General features: G+C 49.3%; 1 protein-coding gene across 9 annotated transcripts in view; it reads right to left on the reverse strand.

Moving 5' to 3' along the window:
* The window catches only part of MAPKAP1 (MAPK associated protein 1), a 211,318-nt gene that overhangs the window by 44,177 nt on the left and 139,571 nt on the right, over positions 1–27,570 (reverse strand). For 8 of the 9 annotated variants that reach the window (XM_036022232.1, XM_036022231.1, XM_036022230.1 and 5 more), the window contains one exon: positions 11,275–11,382. The exons of the other annotated variant lie outside the window; for it this stretch is intronic. In XM_036022232.1, coding sequence (XP_035878125.1) covers positions 11,275–11,382 — 108 coding nt within the window. The remainder of the gene's footprint in view (positions 1–11,274; positions 11,383–27,570) is intronic. 9 annotated transcript variants of the gene reach the window in all.

The following is a 27,570-nucleotide window of genomic DNA, read 5'->3' on the forward strand; positions in this document are numbered from 1 at the left end:
GTAAAGCAACTTCAGCCTTCCTTCTCCAAAAAGACCGATGCCAACTCCAGAACCCGGCCGGAAGATCGAAGGCCACGGTTACACCTTCGCCTTTACAGCAGCTGAGCGTGACACCGCCGCTGCCCGTGCCGGTGCTCCAGGAACCCAGGAGGACGGCGGGGTTCCCAGAGGACCGGAAGGGGCAGGCAAACCCCAGGGGGACCGTGTGGGAAAAACGCGAAGCCCACGGAGTGAGCGTGTAGAGAGGGAGCCGCACGTGTTTGCCTTTGGCCGGAGCGAAGTGTGTGCAGGGGACTCCTGGAAAATAAAACGGTGGGGGTGGGGGGGGGGAGCGAGGCTCCTCAAAGGGAGAGGCAGTGTGTCCACCTCGAGGCCTGGCACCGAGTAAAACGCTGCTGTGCGAGCGGCTGACCAAGTGAAGCGCAGACCCTCTTCTGCCCACTGTGTGCCGAAGCCTTACCGCTCCTCCCCACACGGAACAATCCCTGCTTCAGCTGAACCGGACTCTGCTCAGGGACACCAGAATGTCCTCCCACTCTTCAGTATTCACACACTCCAAGGTCTAGTCGAGAATGTTCCCTGACCCCTCTCCTGAACCCTGCAGCCTCGGGGGCTCTCACCCTCAGTCTCTACATGATAAGCATCTGTCTGTACGCCCCTTCTGGACAAGGGGTTCCTTCGAGGGCAGACCATTCTGGCCCACAGAGCACACAGATAGATGCCCGTCCGGTAATGCCATGGGGGGCACGAATGCCGTTCGCCGCAACACGGGTTACGCACAGCACCGCACTGCCTGAGTTGCTGCGCCATCCCTCGTGTTTACTGTGACCCGAACACGCCGTGTCCAGCTTCCCACAGGCACCACCTCACCAGGCTGGGACCCTGCCTCAACAAAAACTACAACCGGGTTAACTGTTACTGAGAGGTGACTATGTGCCAGACCCTATGCTCAGTGCTTTAAATACATTAGCTCATTTGGTTTTCTCAAGCCTTTTCTTTTTAAGATTTTATTTATTTATTTTTAGAGAGGGAAGGGAGGGAGAAGGGGTGGAGGGGGGAGAAACATCAATGTGTGGTTGCTTGGGCCATGGCCTGCAACTCAGGCATGTGCCCTGACTGGGAATTGAACCTGCAACACTTTGGTTCGCAGCCCTCTCAAGCCTTTTTAAGTTGGGTATTAGCCTCTTTTCACAGGTGAGAACAATGAGGCTCCTGCTAGTGAATGTCATCCTGCTGGCACAGCTGCGTGACTGGTATAGGCTGGAGCTAGGAACTGAATCCAGGTCAGTCTGATTCCAAAAATGTGCCCTTAACCGCCACGCAACCCTTTGGGTAAATACATCCCTCAGGTGGGCTGGCGAGGCACAAACCCGCGGGCCATAAACATGTCTCAGGGCAGCACAGCCACGCCTGGCCCTGCCAGAACAAAGAATCGGGGACGAAACCTAGCACCCTCTCCTCCTCCTGTAAGACTCACAGCGGGAAGCATAAGAGAGCCGTGGACAGAAACGCTCCCTGCGCTTTCTACATCCATCACTTTTTTTTTTTTGGTCCAAAGACCTTTTAAGTCCCCAAAGCCTCGTAAGCCCCAAACTTCTCTTCTATCAAATACTTCCCTTTGGCTACTAGTCATTTTTGCTGGTCTCTAAAAAATAATCAATAGGTGACATGCTTTAGCACGGACGCACGCACGCCCCTCTCAGTAATCCCCTCAAAGCCGCCGGGATCACACAGTAGGACGTACCCTTCACTGCACCTGCCACGCTGCAACCAGGGTGGAGACCCCTGCTGCCAGGGCCTAATTGATTAAACACTTGGAGCAGAGCCTTTCCACAGGGAGATTTCAGACCCTCGATAAAGCAGAGTAATCGTGGTTTATGAGGTGATCAGAAAGAAACGGTTTCAGGTTTGTGGAATTTCTAAAAAGAGCAGATCCTGGAAGGGGCCCTTTGGGCTCTGCGTCCCAGGCTCCACCCATCCCTCAGTCTCTTCTCTCAGCTCGCACTTCATTCATTCATCCCGAATCCGCCAGGCTCCTTCCCAAGGCCTTTGTACTAGCAGTGCCTTGGCCTGGAACATTCTCCCCCCACTCATTATCTGACTCCTTTCTATTCCTCCTCAAGGGAGTCTTCCCTTTCTACTCTCACCGGCTCCAGCCCCTGCTATACACTCCTTAACACCCCTCGCGGCACTGTTCGCAGCTGTGGGCTCCAGGGGGCGGGCCCCCTCCCCTGCCCCAGCACTGCGGCTGGCCTGGCAGGGGGGTGCCGGTGATGTCTGGGGATGAATGAACACGTCCGTGCCCAGGGTGCAGCCAGCCACCCTGCAGAGGATGGAGGGGGCATTCGAAGGATGACTGTTTGTTTACAACAACAGAAGGTCTCAGGGCTGTTACACTTGACCAACACTGAGGCGTCTCTCTCTGACTCCGGAGTCAGAGTGAGGGCACCTGTGCTGGAAGAACCCCACCCCGACCAGCGGAGTCACGGCAGAAATGCCACCTGATGCACTGCCACGCCGTCGGTCAGGGGCTGCAGGGCGGATTCCGGGGCCAGCCGACCAGCGGGACACGAGTCCCCACGCCCTCGCTCAGAGCCCGTGCGGGGTTTGCGGCTCGTCAAACATGTTTCCTTGCTGCTCTAATGTACCAGTGTATCGCTTAATGAAAGTTCTTAATTGTAATTCAATTAATTACATACACAGAGTCCCCAATTACATTTTCCAATAAGGCATTGGCTGTGGTACAGGTCTAAATGCACTTAACCAATTTTAATATATTAAGACCAATTTCCTTTGAATACTAATTACTGCCTAATGATAAAATGAAAAGGGGGGAACCTTCAAGAAAGGAGGAGAGTGAAAAACGCAATTCATGTGGCATTTCTCACCCACACAGCACAATTCAGGCACTCAGTACCGAAGCGGCAGGTGCGGACAGGGCCCAAGTTTGCCTCTAGCTCCAGGTCCGCACTGGCTTTTGCCTCCGTATCACCTGCCCTTGGTGCTGGCCGCTGCTCGCGGGGGCCTGCGGGAAGTCTAAGAGGCGAGAGGGAAAATGGGAACAATGTGGGGAGAGGCCAGCACACACACGATCCGACTAGCTGCGGTGTCTCAGGCACGCAGACAGACACCAGGGATGACCAGTACCTGCACTGGGCATCGCACTTACCCATGTGCTCTTCGTGTGCACAGTCTCACGCAACCTGCACAGCGCCCTGCAGGGCAGGAGTCACCATCACGTTTCACAGGTGGGGGGGGGGGGAGCTCACAGAGAAGAGCCTGCCCGAGATCACACAGCGGCCCCAGACATCCTGCCTTTCCCCCGACGGCACACCGCCAACCGTCCCACAATAGCCAGATGGCAGGAGGCAGAGACGCACAGGCATCCTTTACAGAGGGGATAAGATTTCTGTTTCCTTTGCACTCCATTAGCATGTGGCAAGCAGGGCGCTGTTACCCAACGTCTGCTTGAAAAAACCCTTACCCACAGACACAGCTCCTTACAGTGAACACGTCTCCCTCACCAGAGCCAGGCTCCCTAAGGTAGCCGGCTTTCAGCAGAAACTCAGCCAGAAATAAGCCCAGATTGCCCCCAAGTCATTTCCATTTCTATGTAGAGTTTATTTGCACAATCACATTTCCTTTTGCATTCGAAGACTGCTGTTGTGGTACAGCAAAAGAGGTTTTAATCCCCGCCCCCCACCCCCACCATGTAAGTCACATGACAGAACTAGGAGAGATCAGTGATTTGTAACTGAAGAAGGCAAAGCCTCTGGAAGCCAAACGGAACCACCAGGGAGTCTCCAGGGCTGGCACAGAGCACCCGGCAGAGGGGGGACCTGCTCCGAGGAACAAGCATCGTGACGGGGAGCTGGAAGCACCCCAGGAGAAAGCAGTCATTCCCCATCTAAGTGTGCTTTTCCTCCCCACCCGCCTTTTCCACTTAGTAGCCCTGGTGGTGGTGAAGCCCCAGCACCACCAAGAAGCAGCCCCCAGAGAGGAAGATGCTCACCCGACCCTGGGTTCTCTCTCTTTAAAGCCGTCCTACTTGTCCCGTGCAGCCCTAGTGAGAAGCCTGGCTGTGCCAGGGGCTCGGGAGGCTCACCCCATCCCCGGAGCGAAGCGGGTGGAAAGGCGGGGGGGGGGGGGGGGGGCACTGCCCTGTGGGGGAGCGGGCAAACCCATGCGGTGGGATCCGTGGGTAGAGGGGGGCAGGAGAGGGACTCTCTCTGAGCCCAGCGGACGGCAGCCAGATGGTCTGGGGAGGCTTTTAGGAAATGCCTCCTCTCCTGGGTCTTCAAGGAGAAAGTCAAGGAGGTGAAAGAGGACTCCCACAGACGGAGACCCAGAGATACTCTCCCCTGCCACAGGCCACGTATCTCGGTGGCTGTGCACCTCGAGTTGAGGCCCTTTCTCTGTATAAATTAAGGAAATGAAGAATTTCAGTAAAATACTGAAAAAATGCGAGGTCTCCTGGAAAAGGAAGGGAGCTCAGAGAGGGTTCAGCTGATGTCCAGTGAACTGAAGCCTCTCACTACAGTAACTTCTATTTGGGAAATACAACGATCAGACTCAGTTGTTTCACTAGACTTAATAATGGACACGAGACATGGTTTTCCAGGCCCAGTTTTTATTCAGTGATGATGAGCAAATCACTCCTGTAAGTCTCAAAAGTCTTCTGTAAAATACAGATGACGCCCACACTGGCTTAAGAGGCTGTTTTTAAGTAGAGAATCTGTATCTCATTTAAACGTCAAAAAAAAAAAATCTTGTGGAATAGATTCAACCACCTCCATTTACACTGGAAACCGCTATGGCCCGGAGGTGAAACGGTGTCAGAGCCTGCGGTGGCTCACCCACTCACCCTCGTCTGGCGGGCTCTACGGGCTGGGCCTCAGGCACTGTGCGGACTCGCTGTGTGGACAGGCTGCTGTGCGGACAGGCCGCTGAGCGATGCGACGGCAAAGACAGGCGTCTGACACTTTGCTGGTGTTCCATAAAGCCGGTGTGATGCTGGGCCTCCCGTGGCCCCGGCAGTGGGGAACCCCCAGGGTTCTCCCCTACGGCTGTGTGTGCAAAGAACGAGCTGGCTCATGTCGCAGCTTTCTTCTCGGGACCTGGACGGGTGACCCACTAGGACCCGTGGGTGAGAGAAAAGGCCACTGGCAACATTTGGCAGAAGAGGACACCGAGGCTCGGGCTGGCGCCAGGACTCGCACGACGCTTGGACAAGAACGGCAGTCTTCCACCGTTCCAGCCTCTCCCAGCGCACTCCTGCTTCCTTCTGGTCCGCTTCCAGCTTGTAGCCGACAGCTGGCTGAAGGGTGTAGTAGATTATCAGACAAGAATCCAAACTGGAGAGCTCAAGGACTTTGGCTTGTCATTTCCTTCTTTAGGCCAGGATCCAAGCACAAATGTTAACTCTCAGTCCCTAGGCGGAAACCCTTGTCACACCAGCTTCCTTCGCGAGCTGCTGCTCTCAGAAAGCCAGTTGCCATCGCTACCCTTAGGACTGGAAATTTAGGTTGTTTTAGCAACCATCCCAGGGGGGCCTTTGGAATCAGACGGCTGACTTCGAATTCTGTTTCCATCGTTTACTGGCGAGCTGACTCTAGGCAAGTCACAACCTCTCTCCACAGACAAAATATCTTGTGGGGCGGTTGTGAAAATTACAAGAGCCCATTTTCGAAATGTCTGGTACCACGCCTTACAATACAAGGCCTGAATAAACAAGTTCAAAAAAATCTTTTGATGTTCTTGATACAAAGTTAGGCCCCACAGTTTCTAGGAAGAAAAAGTGAAAGACAATACCCACTCTTACGGCAGTCTTCTCAATCAAATGGCTTTACTTATAAAGTGCACATCTCTTCTAGAACAGCAAACACATTTGCCGGAAAGCACACAGTTTCTAAGTTCTCTGGTCCTGCGACACAGCCTGACAGCCTTGCCTCACCCCCCACTCGCTCTCCCTCCTCCCATCACGCACCCCCGGGAGGGCCCTGATAGTCCCGTGACTCTGGGCCTCTGTAAGTGTGGCCCACTTGCTCCGTCAGTCACAGAATGCTGCTCTTTCATTACTTGTTAATTATGGTCAACATTTATTGAGTGTTTATTATGTGCCAGGCACCTTGCTAAGAACTTTATGATTATTGAAATCCTCCTCCCATCAATCTTAGGAGGGCAGATGAACGACCCCAGAGAGGCTAAGCTGTCCAAGGTCACACAGCCTGGTAAGTGTCAGGGGCAGAATGTGAACCAAGGCAGTCTGGCTTGATAGCATGTTTTCTTAAACACTGCATAATAGATGCTCATAATCTAGTTCATTCTTCAAATGGCTGTAAGGCCCTGGTTAGGTAGCTCAGTTGGTTAAAGCACTGTCCCCATATGCCAAGGTTCCAGGTTCAATCCCTGGTCAGGGCACACACAGGAATCAGCAATGAGTGCATAAATAAGTGAAACAACCAACTGAGGTGTGTCTGTCTGTTTCTCCCGCTTCCCCTTTCTCTAAAACCAATCAATGAATAGAAAACTTAAACCTGTCCTGATCAAATATACCAAAAGAAGTTAAAAAATTCTATTTTTGAAATATTTTTAAAATCTCAATCCAACTTTTTCATAGGAGCTACTTGAGAATACTTGGTTCTTGGTGGAATTTCTAAAAATTTTAAAAAATTAAAAAAAAAACCCTTTTCTAGAAAAAGAATAAACTGGTTTTTAAATTTACTTACATTTTACAAAAACTAGTTATAGTATTCTATCGATTTGAAACCACCCACTGCCTCGTGGTCTTTGTAAGTACCGGGAACATCTTCTTTCGCTGACACCATGACTTTGACTCGGAGTGTAAGAACCGGAAGTTCTTGCAGGTCCTTTAAGATGGGAATGCCAAGGCTCACAGATGTCACACAAGTTACCTAAGACTGTGCTCATGCTTAGAAGTGTAGTAAGGACAGGAGCCCAGATTTCAAAGCTTTATCCACCAATTCTCACAGCTTCTCTCCTTCCTAGTATAAGAAAGTCTGACCTCCTCTTAAAACAAAGACACAAACAGAAAATCCAATTTAGAGTCACCGTATACTGTGAAATACTGTGCAACAGGTGAAAAGAGGTAAATTTTTAGGTAAAGTATTATGTGGGCCAATGTGAAATGATCTCTACAACACTGGTCAGAATGATAAAAGAAAAATGCAGAGCGCTGATGACAGCTGGCTGCCATTTGTTTTCCGAACGGGAGAGAGCACAGGTGTGTGTGTACACGGCCCTGCTGCCTCCGGTACCCGCACGGGACGGGACCCAGAAGCCCCAGCAGATTCCGCTGTCCGTGGGCGCTCAGGTCCTTCACGCAAACCGGCGTGGTGCACTGCGTGTCACCTTCAGCATCCTTCCCATACGCTTTGGCTCATCTCCAGGTCACTTGCAACACCGAACGCAACGTAAATGCTCTGTAAGTAGCCGTTACACCACACTGTTCAGGGCGCGACCACGCAGGCCTAACTACTTAGTGAGCGTCAGCAATAACGTAACACTTTTTCCTGGATATTCCCATCCGCGGTTGGTCAAATCTGCAGATGCTGACTACACCCATGGACCCGGAGGGCTGGCTACATGTGTGCGTGTGTGTTTGTGTGGGTACATCCACACACACATATGCAGAATACGTCTGCACACGCACGGATGATCCCTGGGTCAGAGATACCGAGGAACCTGGGAACAACTGCCGCCTCTGGGAGGGGAATTAGGAGCGAGGGGAGAGGCTAAGGTTTCACTCCAGTTGCACTTTGTTGTCTGAAAAATTATTTTACGTAAATAAGTGTTACATATCCAAAACACTTACCAAGATGCTAATAAATAACAAGTTTTTCTTATTTATATAACAAAGAATCAACATTCTGAGACAGAATCCACTACAGAGTTCCTATTTTGTGAATGAGTTCCCCCAGTATGTTTAAATTCTTTAAAGAATGAAAGAAAAAGACAGGGAGGGAGGGATTACCCGTTTATATCAGGTAAAAAAATCCGATAAGCAAAGCTACAAAGAGGTGCATTGTCACAGTTCCACCGTGGGTGTGACTCGAGCATCTGTCGTGAGGATCGTGAAACTAGGAGGCGCTCTCATTATATAATCTGTGCCGGTGTGACCCTGCCCTCAGTGCTTGCTGGCTTTTTCTTCTTAGAAAGCCACGCACACTCATTTTAGAAACTGTGGAAAACACAAGTAAAGAATAAAGAGGGTGGGAAATGAATTACCCAGAATCTTGCTGACCAGAGATAACCACTAAACATTTTGGCATTTTCCTTCCAATTTTTCTTCTTTTTGGGGGGTGGGGGTTGGGGGGGTTGTTGGGTTTGATATTACATAGTTGAGGTTAGTCTAGCTGTGTTATTTCTGTATCCTTGACAATCTTCCCTCTTAATATTACATCCAAGTTATTTCTCTTGTAATGACAATTTCTAGTAAACACAACCCAGAATAACGGAAGAGCGTTCTCCATCTCCTGAGACGGCATTCTCCTTTCAATCTGCTACCCTGGCAAATTACACTGCCTGGGACGTTTTAGTGCTAAACTCACCTTGTACTCCTAGAATAAAAGCAACCTGGGAGTGTTACATTCTTTTACTAGAATGCTATAATTCAGTTTGTTTGTATTTGGTTTAGGATAGTTACATTTGCTTAGGATTGGTCTGAAAGTTTTCTGCCATGCAGGGTCTCTACCGGAGCTTGGTAAGAAGATTACGACGGCCCCTTCACGTGACCCGGAGAGTGCGACCTCACTGCTGGCCCTTTGGGACAGCCGGTGTAGGTTAGGCTGGGGTGGTTTCTTCCGCAGGTGTTTGGTAGAACTGGCCAGCGACGTGGTCTGGGACTCAGTTTCTTTGTGGTAAGGTTTTTAATCACAAACTCAATTTTTCAAAATAGTTACAGGACTATGCAAGTTTTCTATTTTTTCTTGTGTCAATTTTAAGGTTTTTTCCCCTTTTTCATCTACATTTTCACAATTTTGGGTATAGACTTTTTAAAATGACCTTGTATTATCTATTTGGTGACTGCAGGATCTGTCGTGTGCCGCTCTTATTCTTGTTACTGTTTGTGTTTTCCATTATTTGTTTCTCTCCCATGGTTCTGATCCACTTTCTCAGAGCGTTAGCGAGTTTGTTCGTCTTTTTGAAGACCCAGTGTTTGGTTCTGATGTCCCTAAATTTTCTATTTTCTTAATTTTTGCTCTTAATTTCATTGCTTCCTTCCTTTTATTCTCTTTCCTTTTCTTTTTCTGTTTTCTAATTTCTTGAGCTAAATGCTTAACTTGTTACTTTTTGGCCTTTCTTCTTACGCAATCTCTGAATTTAAAGGATGTAAAATTTTCTTTAAATATCACAGCCTTCCAATTCAAATGCTGTCAGGACAAAATTTGTCCTAGGTGCTGATCTTACCTCTTTTAGTTCCATCTCCTTCCAGATATCAGCTATTACTAATTTTCTGTGATTTGTAGAATTTAATCAGCTTTGCTACTTTCAGTGGGAAAATCTGTTCAAATTACTTAGTCTGCCTTTACAAAAGGTGATGTCCCGCATAATTTTCCCACATGGGGATATTACACAGACATTATGTACTCCTGTAAATATTATAAACATCTAACACCTATCATACATAAATCTTTCTTGCACTTTAAATCTTTTCTCCGTAAGATAGATTTCCAAGTGCAGAAATGTTGGGTAAATATTTTTAGGTTTCTTGATACTTCCAGATACATTAAATTAACTTACACTATAGTCACCAGCATAGGAATATAACCCATTTCCCTGTCCCCAGCAACGAAGACTCATTTGGAAATACCTGGCTTATTTGACAGGTTGCTTTAAAATGTTTGTGTCTCAGACTGTTGATAGGGATGAACATTGTTACAAATGCTTACTACTTATTTGAATTTTCCGGACCATTTGAGAACCTGAATGGTTTTTCTTTATGTATTTATACAAGATACTCATATAAACCATGGGGACACCAGCCAACCTTCTGCTTTTCAGAATCTGCTGTAAATGCGAGGAGCACATCGGACCTGCCTGGGGAGCTCTGCACGTGCCCCTCTAGAAGGGGCTGTTGGGGGCCTGGTCAACGAGCAGCAGCCTGCTCTTGCTTAGAGGGTCCGTGGCACGATGGGAAAACTGCCCTTCATTCACTCACTCAGTCTGCAGGTCGGGGCAGAAGCAGGTTTACAGCTGTTCGTACGAAAAACAATACAATCACAAATAAACGAGAATATAAGAATAAACTCGGTGTTTCACGTACTCACAACTGTGAACCTTCTTCTGCCTCACCCTGTATACTTACTAAGCTCCTACAGTACGTCGGGGGTGAGGAGTGAACACTGGCTGAATTCATGAAGGGCGACCTGCTGTGGATCAGGGACGCCCTCAGAGGCCTGGAAAGCTCATGGGGGAAACAGACATCAAATGACCATTGAGAAAAATATACAATCATAGACAGAAATATACACAATGAATGAAAAGTAGTATGTTCTACGACAAAACGTAGCAGGGGAGACAAATGAGGGATGGGTCAGGAGCTGGCGGGGGTGGGGGGGACAGGGAGATCACTGATGGCCTCTTTGCAAATGGGACGTCTGCACCGAGACGAAGGATGACAGCTGGAGTGGGGAGAAGAACGGGCCTGTGTAAAGGCCCTGGAGCAGGGTGACCGCGGAGGGCTGGCTATCACAATCTCAGTTTTCACGTGTCACTTGCTCCTTAAGTCAACGGGAGTGCAGAGGAGAGGAATGGCAAAGATCCACAGCTTGGAAATGCTAAAGGGAGAACGGAGCGAAATGAACTGAAGTTGTGGAGAGACTTATAACACAGCACTAGGAACCCTGCACTGCCTCCTGCTAAGGGCACACAAACGAGAATTTTCTAAAACCTGATGTCTGAATGGCAACACTGACAGGGCCAGTTGCTTTATACACAAAACAGCCTTCGCCTCAGAGAAAAGGCCTCCTCTTTCTAAGCTGTTTCCAGGTCTGATCCTAACTTAGGAAGATACAGTTTAACAGAAAAAATATTAATCACAGAGAGCCAAACAGGATGCAGACTTTACCAAAAAGCATGAAATCAATCATTTCGCTTTGGAACACACTTCTGGCAGCAAGGCTGAGCTCTTTCTGCCTTGGAAAACAGTCCCTTGCAATCCGCCTAGGGAGGCCAGGCCAGGGTCCCCAGACACGGGACTTCTCGGCAAGACAGTACCAGACAGACAGGCAGGGAGCAAGGGGGCCAACGTACTGTTTTCGCGGACCAGGCAGAACTCCCATACGCTCTGGCTCTCCAAGGTGCTCTCCAGGTCCACGGCGACGTTGGGCTCACTCTGCTTCTCCAGGCGGTACTGGGGGCCTGGAAGACCAAAGGGGCAGGGGGAGCGGAGGAAGGCTGAAACAGTGAATTTAACATTGAAAACACGCCATGCGTTGGCAAGAGCTGTTAAAGCACTGGGAACCTGCTGAGGTCTGTCTTGTGGGTCCAGCTCTCCAAAACGGAAGAGGCTGGGTGTCTTCCCCACAGGTTTCACTCAGCGGCTTGTTCCACAGTGTCATCAGGTCTGCTTCCATTCAGTTCCCCCGGAAACACGGTGGGAGGTAGATGGTTTTGAGTCAGACTGGCCCGGGATCACAACGTGGCTACACGGTTCCTCATCTACGAGCGAGTAACCTACCCTTTTCTGAGCCTGCTTCCTAAGACAACCTTGCCCTGGCTGGCATAGCTCAGTGGATTGAGCGCGGGCTGGGAACCAAAGCATCGCAGGTTTGATTCCCAGTCAGGGCACATGCCTGGGTTGCAGGCCATAACCCCCAGCAACCGCACATGGATGTTTCTCTCTCTCTCTCTCTCTCTCTCTCTCTCTCTCTCTCTCTCTCTCTCTCCCCCCTTCCCTCCCTATAAATAAATAAAATCTTAAAAAAAAAAAACAAAAAACTTACAACCTTGAAGGATTATTGTGAACAGTAGAGGTACTATACTCTAAGTGTAAGGAAATAATGAAATGCCAATTAAATTAGAGAAAAGATCAACTATACCATGAAACCACAATGCCATGGATGAACATAAAATGTGGGAGAGGAGAACACCGTGAGATGAGTGAAATCTCATCTCCAAGTAAAGAAAAACACTTAGTAAACATTGATTCCTACAAACGAACTTATTAATAATCATTATATAATGATGAATAATCAATTACAAGCAGGAATAAGATGTGTTTATAACTCTAATGACAGTCTAAATGTTCAAAAAAATTTTAAGAATCACATGAGGTTAAGAAAAAAACAAATCTCAGGTTTCTCGGTTACAGCAACAGAAGGACAGTGGGTGCTCATTCCTGATTTTTTGAAACATTTATGAAAATACAAAGACGAAGGTTTAATAATCCTGGAACCCAGGCATACCAGCTATCCTCTGTCACACGGGAGGTTCTGGAGGAACTTAATAAAAACGCCGGGGCATTTTATACATTTATTCATGTATTTCTTTGTCAAGCCAAATGGCGATCTTGCTCTTCTCGGATAACACCTAGGGGGTCCAATGATCAGATTCAAAGGACCACTCCTGCACTGTTAGTGGTTATGGGGAAGATGAGAGGCCAACCTGCCTCACTGCTTTGACTGTGAAAGGCATGTTTGGTCCGACCGAGGCGGAGGCGCCGGAGATCTGAGGGAAGCATCGGGGGCCTCCGGGGCAGAAGGTGTATTTTTAGGTGCGTCCTTCAGGGGCCGTCAGCATGACCAGCAGTTCTCCGCCAGCTGGGGGCACTTCACTCCTCTCACAGCGTCCGTCCCCCCCCCCCCCCCACACATCTTGTGTCCATCTGTGGCACTGTGATTCCTGGTGTATTTGATCTTTTCTCTAATTTAATTGGTATTTCGTCAGCACTTCTGCCAGTTCTCAGAACTCATACACACATTCAGTTTTTTTATAATACAGCTTTTAGACCTTTAATAAGTAAACAATGCTCAAAACGTATACCACTATGTGTTTAAGCAAGTACATGCTTGGAAGTCTACACAATTCTTAAAAACGCTCCTATGAGGTGGGACTCCCCCCCAAAAGCTGGAACTATCTTCTGGAGGGTGGGCCCCTTGTAGTACAGGCTTCCCCCACTAGGTGAGTGTCCTAGGAACCCTTCTATATCAGTGTACCAGCTGGCGTTGCTGTAAGAGGCTGCATTTGGCTTCACTGAATTTTTTTGGAAGATTCTTTCAATGCATTTGCCCATTTCATGATGGGAGATTTACGAGCACACCTGCCCGCACTGTGCTGAGTGTTCAGCAGTTTTTGATAAAAAATGACATGATCCCTGTGTCCCACCCAATCTCGCCCTGAGTGACTTTTTTTTGTTTCCCAGGATGAAACAAGTCCTCGGAGGGAAACATTTTGCCAATGTGGAAGAGGTGAAACAAAAAATGACAGAAGCACTAAAAGGCATCAAAATTGACAAGTTCAAAAACTGTTTTGAGCAGTGGAGAAAACATCTCAATAGGTATATTGCATCAAATGAAGAGTATTTTGAAGGTGATTGAAGTTTAGACATTAAGAATAAATATGCAGCTTGGTCTGGCGTAGCTCAGTAGACTGAGCACGGGGCTGCGAACTCAAGGGTCGCAGGTTGGATTCCCAGTCAGGGTACATGCCTGGGTTGCAGGCCAGTTCCCCAATGAGGGCCACGTGAGAGGCAACCACACACTGATACTTCTGTTTCTCCCTTCCTTCCCTCTCTAAAAATAAATAAAATATATATATAAAAGAATAAATATGCAATTTTTATAAATAAACTCTGTTTTTTGGGGGATTCCCCCCTTGTATGCTGTATTCAGGTTAAGAAGGTATTGTATTTCAACATTATGCATAGTTAAATTTAATTTCAAAATATTGAGCAAATAAGGGTATGAAAATCCAGGTAAGTCTTGGTCTCTGCTACCTGTACCTGTCACCTGTCAGTGACGTTTGTCAAAGACCAGGCACGTTTGCTGCTGATCACTGCATGCCTTCACATTCACTTGTGGTTGTAATCACGGTAAAATCATGCCTAGGCGAACTTAAGAAAACTTCCTGGTGGGAGGTTCCTAAGCACCCTCTCCCTTCCCTTCCCTAACGCACACCTTTCACAGCTGTGGGCATCCTCAGCCCACTGCAGGGAAGGGAGTCACCCCTGAACCTGGAGAGATGCTTTCTACGACACTGGCCTGTTAAACAGCCTCTGACCGCCCTGTCCCCAGTAGCCCAGCAGCGCAGTGTGTAGGGCCCTGCCATCCGTGCCTATGGATTCACGGTGGTGCCTGGGCACAGGCTGAACTGCCATACATCATTTTTTCACGATAGCCAAAAATTGGGAATACCCTAGAGCTAATAAACCATTCTGAAATACTTGGTCCAAGAAAATATTGTAAAATACTATGAAGATATTAAAAGTAATGTTGCAAAATATTTAATTTTATAAAACACATTTGTAGTATGCTATTTTATTAAAACAGATAATTATAACACAGGATGTGTGGGATGACTGCGATTATGAAAAATATGTGTAAGTCATGGGGGAAAATACTGAAAGGGTGTTTTAAAAAGGTGAATAGTGGCCATACCGAATAGTGGGAATAGAAGTGCTTTTATTTTTCTTTAGTGTTATTCTGTATTTTTCACATTTCCTGTAATAAATAAAGGCTACTTCTGTAATTAAGAAGAATCATATACACTTACAAGCCCTCTTATCTGAGGATACTACAATCATCACATGTCATGGCATCTCCAATGGGTCCTTCACATGCAAAATTTAATCAAAAGTAGACAATATCCATTTACGCAGATCAATATTTTCATCTTAAGTAACCCTGCAACCTGGCACATTCATTGTGACTTTGAGTGCAGCATGCAGGGCGTCGGGCTTCTGGGGCTGCCGCCCGACAGCTGGGTTGTAAGCAAGCCGCCCCTTTCCCAACTGCGGGAAGCCAACACGTGGCTGCATTAGGGTGCACTTCCGGCTGGGTCCCCTTTCCATGCTTCCTCCTCCCGGTGACTGCAGCTGCCTGGGGAACACGGGCGAGGGAGACCAGGGGAGGCAGGGAGTACTAAGGAGGGTCTCTGACCCCTAAACACAAGCCCCTGCACCTCTCTCAAAGCCACAAACACCATCATTCAACATTTACTTTCTTGTTTCTGGGGTACTGCAGATATCTCTATTAAAATAGTTTGTTTCTAGAAAGTAGTTTTAGGGCTTTCTCCTTGCCGCTTAGGATGCCAACGAGTCCCATTTCCTGGGTGACCATGATGCTTGAGGCACTGCATGTACGTTACTTTACTGAATCCTCGCAGCAGCTCTAAGAGGTAGGTATTATACTCGTGTGTCAGCCTGGGGCCCTGGGGGTTGGCAGGGTGAAGCAACTTGCCCAAGATCATGAAGGTAGGACGGAGAAATGGGAAAATGAAACCCAAAGATCTTTGGCTCAAAAACGGTGTGTTTTGAACCCTTCTTCCTCTTGCAAACTATAAATTACTGGCCACTTATAAAGAGGCCATAGTTTATAGCATTAAGTATAGATTTTTATAGATTTGTGGATTCATTTGTGTTCTGAATCACTTAAATTCTTGTTTAAGTTCAAAACGAAAATGACCTGAAATAATTTATTTCAATGAAATCCACACACACTAAATATGCCATGCTATGGCTGTATCGCGGGTCCTTATGAAGACGGAATCATCCTATCTTTCCATCCACCCAGGGAGACTCTCTTCCCATCTCCCTGAAGAATATTCCCATGGATGCCCAGTTCTGTCAGTAACTGAAAATTTGAGGCCATCTGCTCGGGGTACTCCCTGCTCTTCCATAACAGCTACAGAACTTGGAAACCCACTTCCGAACTTAGCGAGAACGGACGGACCCTGACTTGGGGGAGGATTAGGTGTGCTTAAATTGCAGGTGAGACTCGAGATCTGAACCCAAGTGGAAGACTCCCTGCTCCAAATATCAGTTTCTCTCTTAATTCTTGCCCCAACGCTGGGTAACTCATCTCACGACGCAGAAAGACTATTTCACACATTTCCCCCTGAAAAAGCCAGACTGAGGACTCCGTGCCCTACTGTACGATGAGAGGCAGGGCATAGATGAGAAGCAACCGTAGTGTGATGGTGAAGGGCATGAACTTGGGGCTGGATTGCCTCAGTCAGGTCCTGGCTGAGTCCTACCTCACAGGCCTGCAGGAGGATTCATTCAGCGAGCTGACAGTTGTAAAGAGTTAGAACAGTGTCTGATACGGTCATCCTGCTCTTTAAGTGCCAGAAGTCATCACTCCTCATCACCAGACTGGAACAGTACTAAGCCATCATGTACCATAACATGGTCCCCTACATGCCAAGTACTGCACTAGGCCTTTTGCAGGATCATCTGGTTTACCGGCACCCTGGGATTAAAGAGCACGGCTTCCACTTCATAGAGGGAGAAACCGTGCCTTATGGAGTCTAAGGGACTGCTCCGTGTCTCCCAGGAAGTGGGACTGGGGTCACACCCAGGGGCTGCCCAGGCCTGCGCCCTCTGTACCACATGCCAACCACAGTGCCTTGCTCCTAACAGGTACGTAATGACTGTCTGTTAATGATGCTCAAGGTGGTGACAACCCGGACCTACTCTCTCTCCAATGCTTGTTCCATTGTTAAGAAGCTGACATGGGAGGAAGGGAAAGAAAATAGCAGCCCAAACCATTTTAAAAGGACAAGCTGTGAAGTCAGTTTCTATTCATACACTTCTGCCAAAAAATGATTACATAAAATATAAAAGGCGCTTTCACACTGAACAGGACACAGCTCTCAAGGCAACATCCACCCTTTGGAGAGAGGCTTTAAAATGTCACAGCTGCGCACGAGGCCCCAAGCCCTCGGCTTCACAGCAGAGGGAAACACAGAAGGAAGATTCTGGAAGCAGCTGCTTGGCAGTGACAAGAAAATCTGCTTGGGCACTCCAGTGATGTGCTTACTACTGCAGTGATGCCGTGCCACCAAACAGGCCAGGGAGAAAACGCTGCTCTGGGCGCTTCGGGCAGGCTTTTTCTGGGATTCTGTAAGCCTGTGGAAAACGTCTCGGCACACAGGTTCCCCAGAAAATCCGTGGCATCTGCTGTGTGGGGAGGCGCACAGGCTGGCCCGGCTCCCGCCATCCCTTCAGTCCTTGACTGCGCAGACACGGTCTCGGCACGTGGCGCCTTCACGGCGCAGCGCCAGCTGCGAGGTCAGACCCACGGGGACACGGGTGCGGAGGTCCAAAGGGGGAGAAGCCACACCATCGCCGCAATCACTCTGCGTCTTATTTCTCAAAACCCACGGGAGACACTTCCTCCAGACCTTGGTCGCAGGGAAAGCTGTACTTCCTCGGAGCGACGGGCTTGCTCTTCTGTATCTTTAGACAGTTGCACATAAATCTTGTAACTAAATGATGCTATGTCCCTTCCTACTTCGCCCACGGGGAAGTTCGCTCATCGTGTGACCGGACCGTGATGACTGGACACACGCTGTGTCATTTAATCCTCCAAGTCTTTCATTTCCATTTCCTTTCATGCAGTTTTCAATTCATATATTTTTTTTTATCCTACCATAGTAATGTATGTTTCCCAAATGTTTTTTGGATTGAAGTGGGGTATACACGAATTAACCTATCATTATTACTGCTGAGCATCAGAACAGGTTTGAGGACCACCTGTCTGAGGGAAAGTGGTAAGGTCGGAGGCTGAACGCTACCATGGATATGCCTTCATGTCAGCTATTTCCCATTCAGCTGCTTAAAGAGCTGCTTTAATCTGAAAGTGGCCAGAACAGGTTAAGTGTGAGCAAGTAAGAGGCAAGGCCGGTTTTGAGCAGAAACTCCTGGTGTCCGACTGTACCCTCTTAGGGAGTAGCAATGCATTCTGGGGAAGTTGCTCCCTGCGCATTTTCTCATCCGTAAAACGAGGACAACAGAACTCCTCTCAGAGGGCTGCCGTGAGGCTTGAGACAAGCCTCGACTCCCTTGGCAAGGGGCCCCATGACGGCTGCTGTTACTGCACGTGCAGGCTGGGGCAGAAACCGCTGCAGCGAGGTGCAGGCAGATCCCTCGCCACCAGAAGTCACGACAGACGAACAGCCCCATTTCGGGAAGAGACAAGGTGGCAGTGAATGCTGGCACCAGAGCAGCGATCCTTTGTCACACGTGTCCAAGGCAGGCGTGTGGGGTGGGAGGGGGAGCGTATCTATTTAAACCAGCTTGCTTTGAAGCTACGGGCAGCATTTCAGATTAGAGACTTGTTCCACAGCCAGGGTTCCTCAAGTTCCCTAGTGTCTCGGGTCCTGCAAATCTCGTCTAAAAACAGTGAGCAAATGCCAGAACCCACAGAACCAACCCTGGCAGCACAGGCATCCAAGGATATGTGACATTACAGTGCCATCCATGCATCCAGTTAGCAAACTTTTTTGAGTGTCGATAATGTCCCAGACACAGATGAATAATAGTGAAAGATTCCTGCCAGTAAGCAGGCTGGGGATGTGGCGGGACTCACACAAACAGATCAATCATCAAAGACCCAAACAGTGCCCTTCCCTGGGTCAGGACGAGGTGCTGTGGAACACAGTGGAGGGTGTAATGAACTTCCCCTGCCTCGAGGTAGAAACATCTGACCCCAGTCTTGGAGGAGGACTTGGAGCCAGGGGAAGCAGAAGGAATTAGTGCCTTTTCCTGGAGGAAACAGCGTGTGCAAAGGCAAGGAGGTGCTGAAACCCCTCCCCACCCCCACACCAAGGGAACTTCAGCGTGGAAAGGCCTAGGCTTGCTGGGAGCTCGAGGGGAAGCTGCAGCTGGGATACTTGACTGAGGCTATTGGTTTGGATTCTCTCTTATGAGCAACCAGTGCCAGCAGGGCAGGGGGTGCCGTAATCAGCTTTGTATTTTCAGAAGGCTCCTCTGGTGGCACTGGTGACGATGGGCTGGAAGAGAGACTGGTGGCAGGGAAACCCATTCAAGACGAACTGTGCCAACCTCGTCTGCCCCACGGCAGGGGCTGGCGGGATCTGACTTCCTCACCGAGCCAACGCCATGGCCGACAAGCTGACCCCGTCGCCATCAGAGCTCGGACCCGACACCACCTATTCTAAAGTGTCTGCCTTTAGTGTCGGCCCCGTCACTTACAGCTCTTCCTCTAGGGGCGGCTATAATCATTTCCTGCTCAATCTTAACATAAGTAAGCATGGGAATTATATTCATGTGATAACCACTGTAGTTTATACCCCCTCTGAGGCTCACATGGGATCATTTGAAATTTAAATAATAAAAAAGGAACAGGCTGACATGACAATAAGGTCACACTTTAGCCTATTCTGAGCCAATGCACAATTTGCTCTCAGTGAAACAGCTGAATATAATAGAATTAAATACAACTCCTATTACAAGAGAAGAAAGACCAAGGCTGTTCCAATAAACCAATTCTCCTGCCTAGTTAAACTGCAAAACCTTCAGGAAAGGTTTTGAAAGCATGACCCATCAGTTCTAATTTTTAAAACTTATCCTTTCAGTCAAGACCAGAAAAAGGCCCATTCCAACTTTTATCTGCACTACAAAGTGCTGTTATCTTGGCCTGATGTCAGGAGCTCTATCTCTCTTTCTGCTGACAAGCAGAGACGAGAAAGATAAGATTGGAAACGAATCTCACTTCTCTGAGTAAATAAATAATCAATACTCATCTAAATGTAAATGAGCAGGCAGCCCCCTCTGATAACAGCACTCTTATCAGGGAGCCAATTTTCTCCAGACATTTGGCCTCAACCAAATCACCATCATTCAGCCCCAGCCTAATGGCAAAAAATCGTAACTAAATTGAACCGATCACCAGAGATCAACTAAGTTCGGCCTTGGCCACTTCAGGTTCAAATGTTTGGGAATGCAATTTTGCCCCCATTAACTTTCAACAGCAACGAAGAGCAGGCTGGTCAAGGGGCCAGTCTGTGCAATAAACAAACCCCAGCAAGGGGGCTGGCGGGAGGATGAGGAGGAGTGGGCTTAAGTAACTACAGCAGATCCCAAAGCTGTGCAGGGACGGCCTCTACCGTGGGTGGGGAGAGAGCAGTCTTTCCTCTTATCAGAGGCCCGGCTGAAATGGAGAAGACATTTAATTTGCCTGACAATGATGGGTCGAGTTTATTAAAACAAATGTAAACAAAGAAAAGAGATATATAAAAAGCTACAGTGGCTAAAAATAACCTAGAGTTCAAATGATCAATTTCCTCCAACTAATTTGTATCAGCCTTACATCTGACCCAGCAGTGCTGCGCTGACCTGATTTTACTGAAATAAGACGCCGTCTACAAGACAAATCACTTTAAAACCATTGCACTGGGGTTTCCATTTCTTTGCTGCAAGACTCAATTCACTGCTGATGAGAGTATTGGGGAAATTATGACTATTATTGATAGGACAGCAAACCACTTTTGCACAGCAGTCCTCAAGTCGACAGAAAGCTTGCACTGGACCATTAATGAAGGTGTCAGCTAGAATCAGAAATTAAAGACAAAGGCTGGGAAGGGCCTAATTTTTACAGCACGTTAAGGACACGAGACGCAGAAGCCGCAGCTTCTATCCATCCTCTTAAGGGTAACAAAGCCTAAATAAGGATCAAGGAGCAGGCTGCTCTGCCTCCTATTAGAAAAAGGAGATGCTACTTTTTTTTTTGGATCAGTCCTCCAGTTTTAAGAGCACAGGCTTTTAACATTGCATTCCAAATCTTTATCAGCCAAAGGAGACCCTGTCTGGCGTGCGACAGAATTACTCAAAGTTTACCGTCACTGTTGCCACTGAGTATCTAATCCTAGTTGGACTGTGGAGGCAAAAAGACTTGGATTAGAAGCCTGGCTCTTTTACAAGCAAGTTAGGTGACCTAAACCTCCCTGGAGTAAATGCGAAGAGCGTGTGTAACACAGTGCTGGGGACACCAGAAACACTTGATAACTGTTGCTTGTTATACCACTATGCAAATTTAACAAAATCACCAATCTGCCCTTTTTGAAAACAACAGTGACTGACAATGCGGTCTCTCCTGGCCCTCAACAACAAGGTGCTTTACAAGCATGCATTAGCTCTCTAAATGATAAAATTCCCAGAGGCAGGCCCTACTATAGTCCCATTGTAAGGGAGGAGGAAACAAAAAGTGGAGCGGTCTCGTCACGTGCCCTGGGGAGGGCAGGACCAGGTGTGTGACTCTGGAGCCGGGCTCTTAATCACACTACTGTGCTGTATTCCAGTAAGAGCATTTTATAATCTTCTTAATCTTTGGGCTGGAAAAAAGAAACTGTAAGGTTGAGGTGATTTATCAGTTCAGAAAGGAGTGAAGATGTGGGTTGGGAGATGAGAGAGAGAGAGAGAAAGGGGGTGGTTGGTCGCGAAGGGGTCAAAACGAGGGTCGCTCAGCCCTAGCAGGAGGCGCCACCCCATCCGACCAGCACTCAGTGTGCACACCAGCTGCTCGCCCGGAGTTCCTTCCCGGGAGGGGGCCTCTTCCTACGGTACATGATTTACAGAGTTACTGCCTCAATCCACAGTTCTGAAAGTGTGATTTCTTTAGGGTTTAACTATACCCATTTCTAGTCCTGTTACAACTTTTTTATTGCGATAGAAAACATTTACTGGAAATATGTTACTGCTATTACCAGGTCATAAAATAAAAAGAAAAATAGTTTATGTATTGCCATCATTTCCAATCATCAATCAGAAAGTGCCAGGAGGAGGAAAGGAAAGGGCGTGCAGCCGAGATTTCCTTCTTTGTGTAGGAGAACGTGCGGGAGCGTCATAATTCTTTAGAACGGATTTCTTCTTGAATAGCCGGCCTCGCAGACGGGCTCCTGGGAGGCGCGGGAAGGCACACCTCTGGGCAACCCCCCTCTCCTCCCCGCAGCCTCGCCTGAATCCCTGGCAGAATCAGGAGCTCTTTCATCCCGGCTTCCTCGGGGCCTGGGGCCTTGCCTCGGCCGGTGCACCGCGCAGGCTGGGTGGGCAGCGGTTCTGTCTCTTTGTCATTGTTCCACCCTCCTCCCTCCAGTCAGGGCGATCTTTGGGGATGCGGGGGAGAGACTTTTCCAAAAACCCAACTCTGCATTCCCAGAGCACGGCTCTTCGGAGGAGGTGCTGGGTAACCGTGGTTAAATAGGACGGTGGCCACGAGGTGGCATTTAAAACTGAACGACCTTGACCCAACAAAGGAATCCGTCCCGAGAAACATTACTCCAAAGCACACAATGACGTAGGTTCAAAGATGTTCACTGCAGCACTGTTTCAATATCAGAAACTGCACAATCTAAATATTCTCCAGTAGGAAACTATTAAATAAATTACAGTATTATGTACACCGGGATGTTAGATGGCTGTTTAAAGAGTAAGTGAACTTATTAAGTCATGGAAGATTTCTATACATACCATTAAGTCTGAAAATATATACACTGCATGGAGCATGCTCCAGTTTAATAAAATCAAACCCAGCTGTAAGTGCAGTTACACGTGTGCGTGCAAATCTGCAGACGACACACGCCGGCACAGTCGGACGGGGCACGAGCCGCACTGTTCTCACCGTTCTGTCGGCTAGCGCTGCCTCTGGGGAGACGGCACAGGTGAAGGCTTTTGCTTTCTACTGTACAGGCTTCTGTCTTGTTCAGATTTTTGACAGGGGGTACATGAGGGCATTATTACTTTTGTCATTAAAAATCTAATTTAAAAAAATGAGGTAGAACAACTTTAGAGGTGACCCCTGCTAGATCGGATTAGGGACTGGGGTCTCTGGGGCCTTCTCTCCCTGTCTCTGGCTCCCCAAAGATTCCGGGGGCTCATCAGTGGCCGAGGAGACACGTAAGCAGCCGTGGAGCCAGGGACTAAAAGGCTCGGACCCCAGGCTGCTCAGGGCTCCTGTGGTCCAGCCAGGCCGTGGCTGGACCAGGGACTGCAGGGCCGCTCAAAGGAGCGAGGCAGCCGCTGGTGCTCAGAGTTCTGTCCACACAGAGGCCAAGACTGAGGACCAAGGGCCAGAGTGCCCATCTGCTGCTGTCACCCGACTGGGCACCTGTACCTGCCCTGTCCTCCTCATGGATTCCAGACGGGCTGTGGAAGACAAAGGGTGACCCCACACTCTCTCTCGCTGGCCTACTCGACCTCCCTCTAGGGCAGTCCTGACGCCCACACTCAGGCTTTGAGAACAGAGGTGGTGTGCCAGGGGTCCGTCCCTGCAGACTGAGGGCAGGGAGGACTGGGTCTGATCCCTGCCCTGGTATCAACAATGTGAGTGTGTGTGTGTGTGTGTGTGGTCTAGGCAGTGCCCTAACGTATTTGGGATGGCATAATGGTTACAAGCCAGACTGCCTGGGTTTGAATTCCCAGCTCTACCACTTCACAGCTGTGTGACCCTGGGCAAGTTACTTAACCTTTCTGTGCCTTACTTCCCCATCTGTGAAAGAGGGATGATAACAGCACCTGCCTCTCAGAGTTGTTCCTAGGATTCAGTAAGTCATATTCCTGAGTTGCTGCTTCTGCTATGCGAGCAGCACTTTCAGAGGTAGAGGAGTGGGTGGGTGTTTCTAGTTCTCCAGCAGAGGCCGGAACTGAGCCTCAGGGTCTCCCCCGCACCCCGGTCTCATTTCCTTTCTTTCCCACCTCCCATCTAATAACACAGTAATCCAGAAATATTCCCCAAACCATGCGGCTTCCACCCTATGTGCCTGCACTCACACTAGTGCCTCTGCCTGGGGTAGTCTTCCCCCGCTCTGCTTCTCTAGGGCCAGTCTCTCCCACTCAGGAAGCCGAAACGCTGCGCGGGAGCCACTGCCTCTGGACTTCTCTGAGCAGCCCGCACCGAAGGGCTCTCCGACGGGCGTGGCCCTTGTGCCAGCTATGCGCCCCTGCACCCCTAGGACAGCCCCAGCCGAGCTGTGTTCAGTAAGTACTCTGTGACTCAGTGGAAGCCTGGTCTGCTTGGCTACCGCCCCGACTGCCTCTCTGTCCAGAACAGACGTGAAGATCTGCCTCCATCGCACTCCAAGGGCCCCCACTCTGACCGGGCTTCCCGGGGACGGACGGGGCAGTGTGGGTCCAGCTGAAACATGCTCACTCATCTGCCGCTCTGGCCACTGGCCGGGAAATGGAAGGCCCCAACACTGTCAGGGGCCAGCCCCCCCTTTCAATCAGTTCGGTTCCTTCACTCAGGCCTGCCTTCTCCTGCCACCACCACGTGTCTCAACGAGCTTGCTACCCGAGTTCTCTGGGCCACGACACGCAGCCTACGTGGAAAGCGCTCGACCTCATGGCAAGAAGACATGGGCATGGGCAGCCCAGAACTTCCGAATCTGGAGAGGGCTGGCAGCCACTGGACAAGGGCTGTCTCCACGCCACCTCCACCAGAGAGCGCGCCGGCAGGGACAGCCGCTTGGCTGCCGCGAAGAACACCAACAGTCCGCATCCCGCACCAACCTGCCACGGGTGCGCTTCCCCTCGGGGAAGGGAGGCCGGACCGCACTTGTGAAAAACAGCACTTGTTCCTTCTCCAGAACCAGAGATCACTTGCTAGAAAGGATGGAAGCCTTTAACACTGTCCCTCAGCATCCAATTTTTCAATCCAATCTGTTTCCCTTAACTTGAGTCACTGTGACATTACCAAATTTTACATCCAGTTATCTGTTGCTCTGTAAAGAAATACAGATGGTTTTTGTGGAAATAAACAGTCATTTATTTTAAACAATTGTAAAATAGTTTATGAAAACCAGTGGGGTAATGCATTCAAATAAATGCCAAAACTGGCTGATGGGGAGCCAGGTGCTAAATCACACTGCTGAGGAATTCGGCTGCGGGGAGCAGACAGTAAATCCAGAGTGACAGACTTTGCCGTGATGGCAAAGGTTTCTGACATCCAGTCCAGCACTCAAAAACCACAGCGGTTCAAACCCATTTTCCCTAACACAGCCTTGACAGCCAGTGAAATTAGCGAATTTAGTCACAAGCACCTAAGGACAAAAACAAAAGAAACAAACAAAAAGGAGACTTCATTTGTCTGCAGCCTTTTCTGAGCTATAAAAAAAAAAACCAGTGACTCCAACTGGAGTCAGTGCAGAAGGAGCTTGGGCCAAACGTTTTCGGTCGTCAGACTCTGCCACGGTGCTGGGCAATCTGAACACTTCCACTCAAACCCGCTCACGCCAGAGACCGGCGTGGGCAAACCACATCCTCCCTGAGCCTCGGTCTCCCCCTCTGTGAAACGAGGACAGCAGTTGTGCTGTCACTGATGGCCCGCTGAGCAGACTCAGTGAGGCGCCCGGAGCGAGTGTCCTGGGACGCGCCGGGTGCCCGTGGCCGTGGTGGAGCGAGCAGGTTTGAGCCCTGGGGAAGACTGTCCAGGTCCTCTTTAGGGACTTCCACCAACTGTCCGGGGAGACACCGCTGACAAGGAACAAACAGAACTCCAGGCAGTTATTTGCTTCTAATGTTACCTGACAATCAGCTATAAACTTTCCTTCCCAAACAAGTTTCTTCCTCGTGCCTGGGTTTCTAATGATGAGACCATGAGTCTCCCAATGAATGAACTCGGTTGTTCATCGAACGTTCACAGAACCCGCCACATGGCTCGCCCTGAGGGGGGCGCTGCAGAAGCAAAGACGAGTCGGCCCGACTCCGGCTCCGAGAAGTCAGTGCAGTGCACAAGGCACTCACTCACACGTCTGGAACACGCACTCAGCCTTCCTCCTCCTCGTTGACACTGAGTCACACCCCAAGTTGCACAGACTCTGCCCACGTAACCCATCTCCCCTGCGTCGCTTACCACCCAGCCCACGGGGCTGGTTTCCCAGCCCACCTCCTGGCCTCCAGCCATCCATTCTTCACCCCGCTGTCAGAGGGTGCTCTCTGGATTCAAACTCTGAAGGTTATCACGGCTATGTTCAAAATCATCTCACAACTTTAGCACGGCCAGCTCCTTACCCTACCCTTCAGACCATTTGTCCACCCGAACTTGTCCATCTACGTCCTCTGTAATCCAGCCAAACTGGCCTCCTCACTGTTCAGTGCATGGACTGCGTGTCTCCTACCTCCACGCCGCTGCCTGCCCCTCCAAAGCCACATCCTCCTTTCTGCTTACCCCCCAGGACTTGCCTGGCCTCTGGCAGCTCTCTGCATTTGCTCGTCTCCTGCTGACCCCCGTGACAACATTGGCCCCGTCACATTCCTAGACTGACCTACTTCCTCTCCTTGCCACAGGGAAGGTTGCACCACTTAACATTCCTCTCACCTGCAGGCTCCGTTCCAAGGGAAGGGAATTTTTGAATTTCAGGCCAACCAAATACAAGGCTCCCTTTGTTTTAGTCTGGTCTTGGCCTTCATGACTCCTTTAGGAACCACCCTTGCCCCTGGCCCAGCCCAGCTCAGCCCAGAACGCTGCACCCAGGCCTGGTGCCCCGCTAGGTGCCCTGCTAGGTTCTCTGCGAATCACACCTCCTCCATGATGCCGCCCGCCAGCCTCGATTCCCTCGTGCACAAATTATGCATCTACTTTATCTGCACTCACCTACACCTGCTCGGTAAGAATGAGGGGGAGAGTAATAGGAGAGACATGGCTAGAGAACAATTAAATAGTTTGGAAAATTCCACTTAAACCACGACTCTCAGTGACTCGAACCCGAGAGGGCGGTTGAGTGTGAGGCCGGACATCTTTGCAACTAGGGAACCTGATACCTGTCTGTCTGGCGAGTGACTAACCGAACTGACTGGGTGGATGTGGTGTCTCCGTTTTCTAGCGCCTCTTACGGTGGCTTTCTGTGCCAAATTTGATTTTAGCATTTAAAGATATTATTTTTAGTTTTCCTCTGTTCTAATGCTAGAGAAAAAAGCCAGCTGTGTTGGATTTAATGAGAAAAACCTGTGTGCTGGCCTCTCATGGGCATTTTTAAGAAACTGGTTTTGCAGAGGCAGTTTTTACAATGGGGCTTCTGCTCACTGTCGCTTTCGGCCCGACCCTGTCAGGACCCGGCTCTCTGCACTGCCGCCCCTTGGATGCTGAGCGTTAGCCTCTTCCCTGGTCTCTGCTGCCCAGAACCACAGCTCTTCCTCGGTCCTCACAGTCTCTGGGTGTCGCCTGCTCACCAAGCTGCCCCGCTCCCTGCTTTGGGCGGCCAGACCCTTCAGGGCCTGGCCCCACCCACCCCTCGGGTCCTCTCTGCCTGGCCACCTCCTTCTCCCCACAACAGTACCAACCACGGCTGTTCCAAGCCAGGACAGAGGCCCCAGTACGTGCCTTTCTTACTGCCAGTACCTGTGTGGCCCCCTTATAGACATTTGGGCTCTCGCCTCAATACCTTCCGCCACATTGGTTACACCTAATGGCGGGGTTCAAATCCCGGCTCCAGCTAACTTGAAGCACTGCTTTCTCAGCTCCAAGTTGGGGCTGAGAGTTTTTAACTCATGAGGTTCTTTATAGATTAAATGAGATAATAACACAGCTAAAGCACTCAGTCTCCCACATAAGTACTCAATAAACAGCAATTATTTCTCACTACACTAATATAATT

This window comes from Phyllostomus discolor, chromosome 3 (assembly GCF_004126475.2).
Source record: "Phyllostomus discolor isolate MPI-MPIP mPhyDis1 chromosome 3, mPhyDis1.pri.v3, whole genome shotgun sequence".
Classification (NCBI taxonomy): domain Eukaryota; kingdom Metazoa; phylum Chordata; class Mammalia; order Chiroptera; family Phyllostomidae; genus Phyllostomus; species Phyllostomus discolor.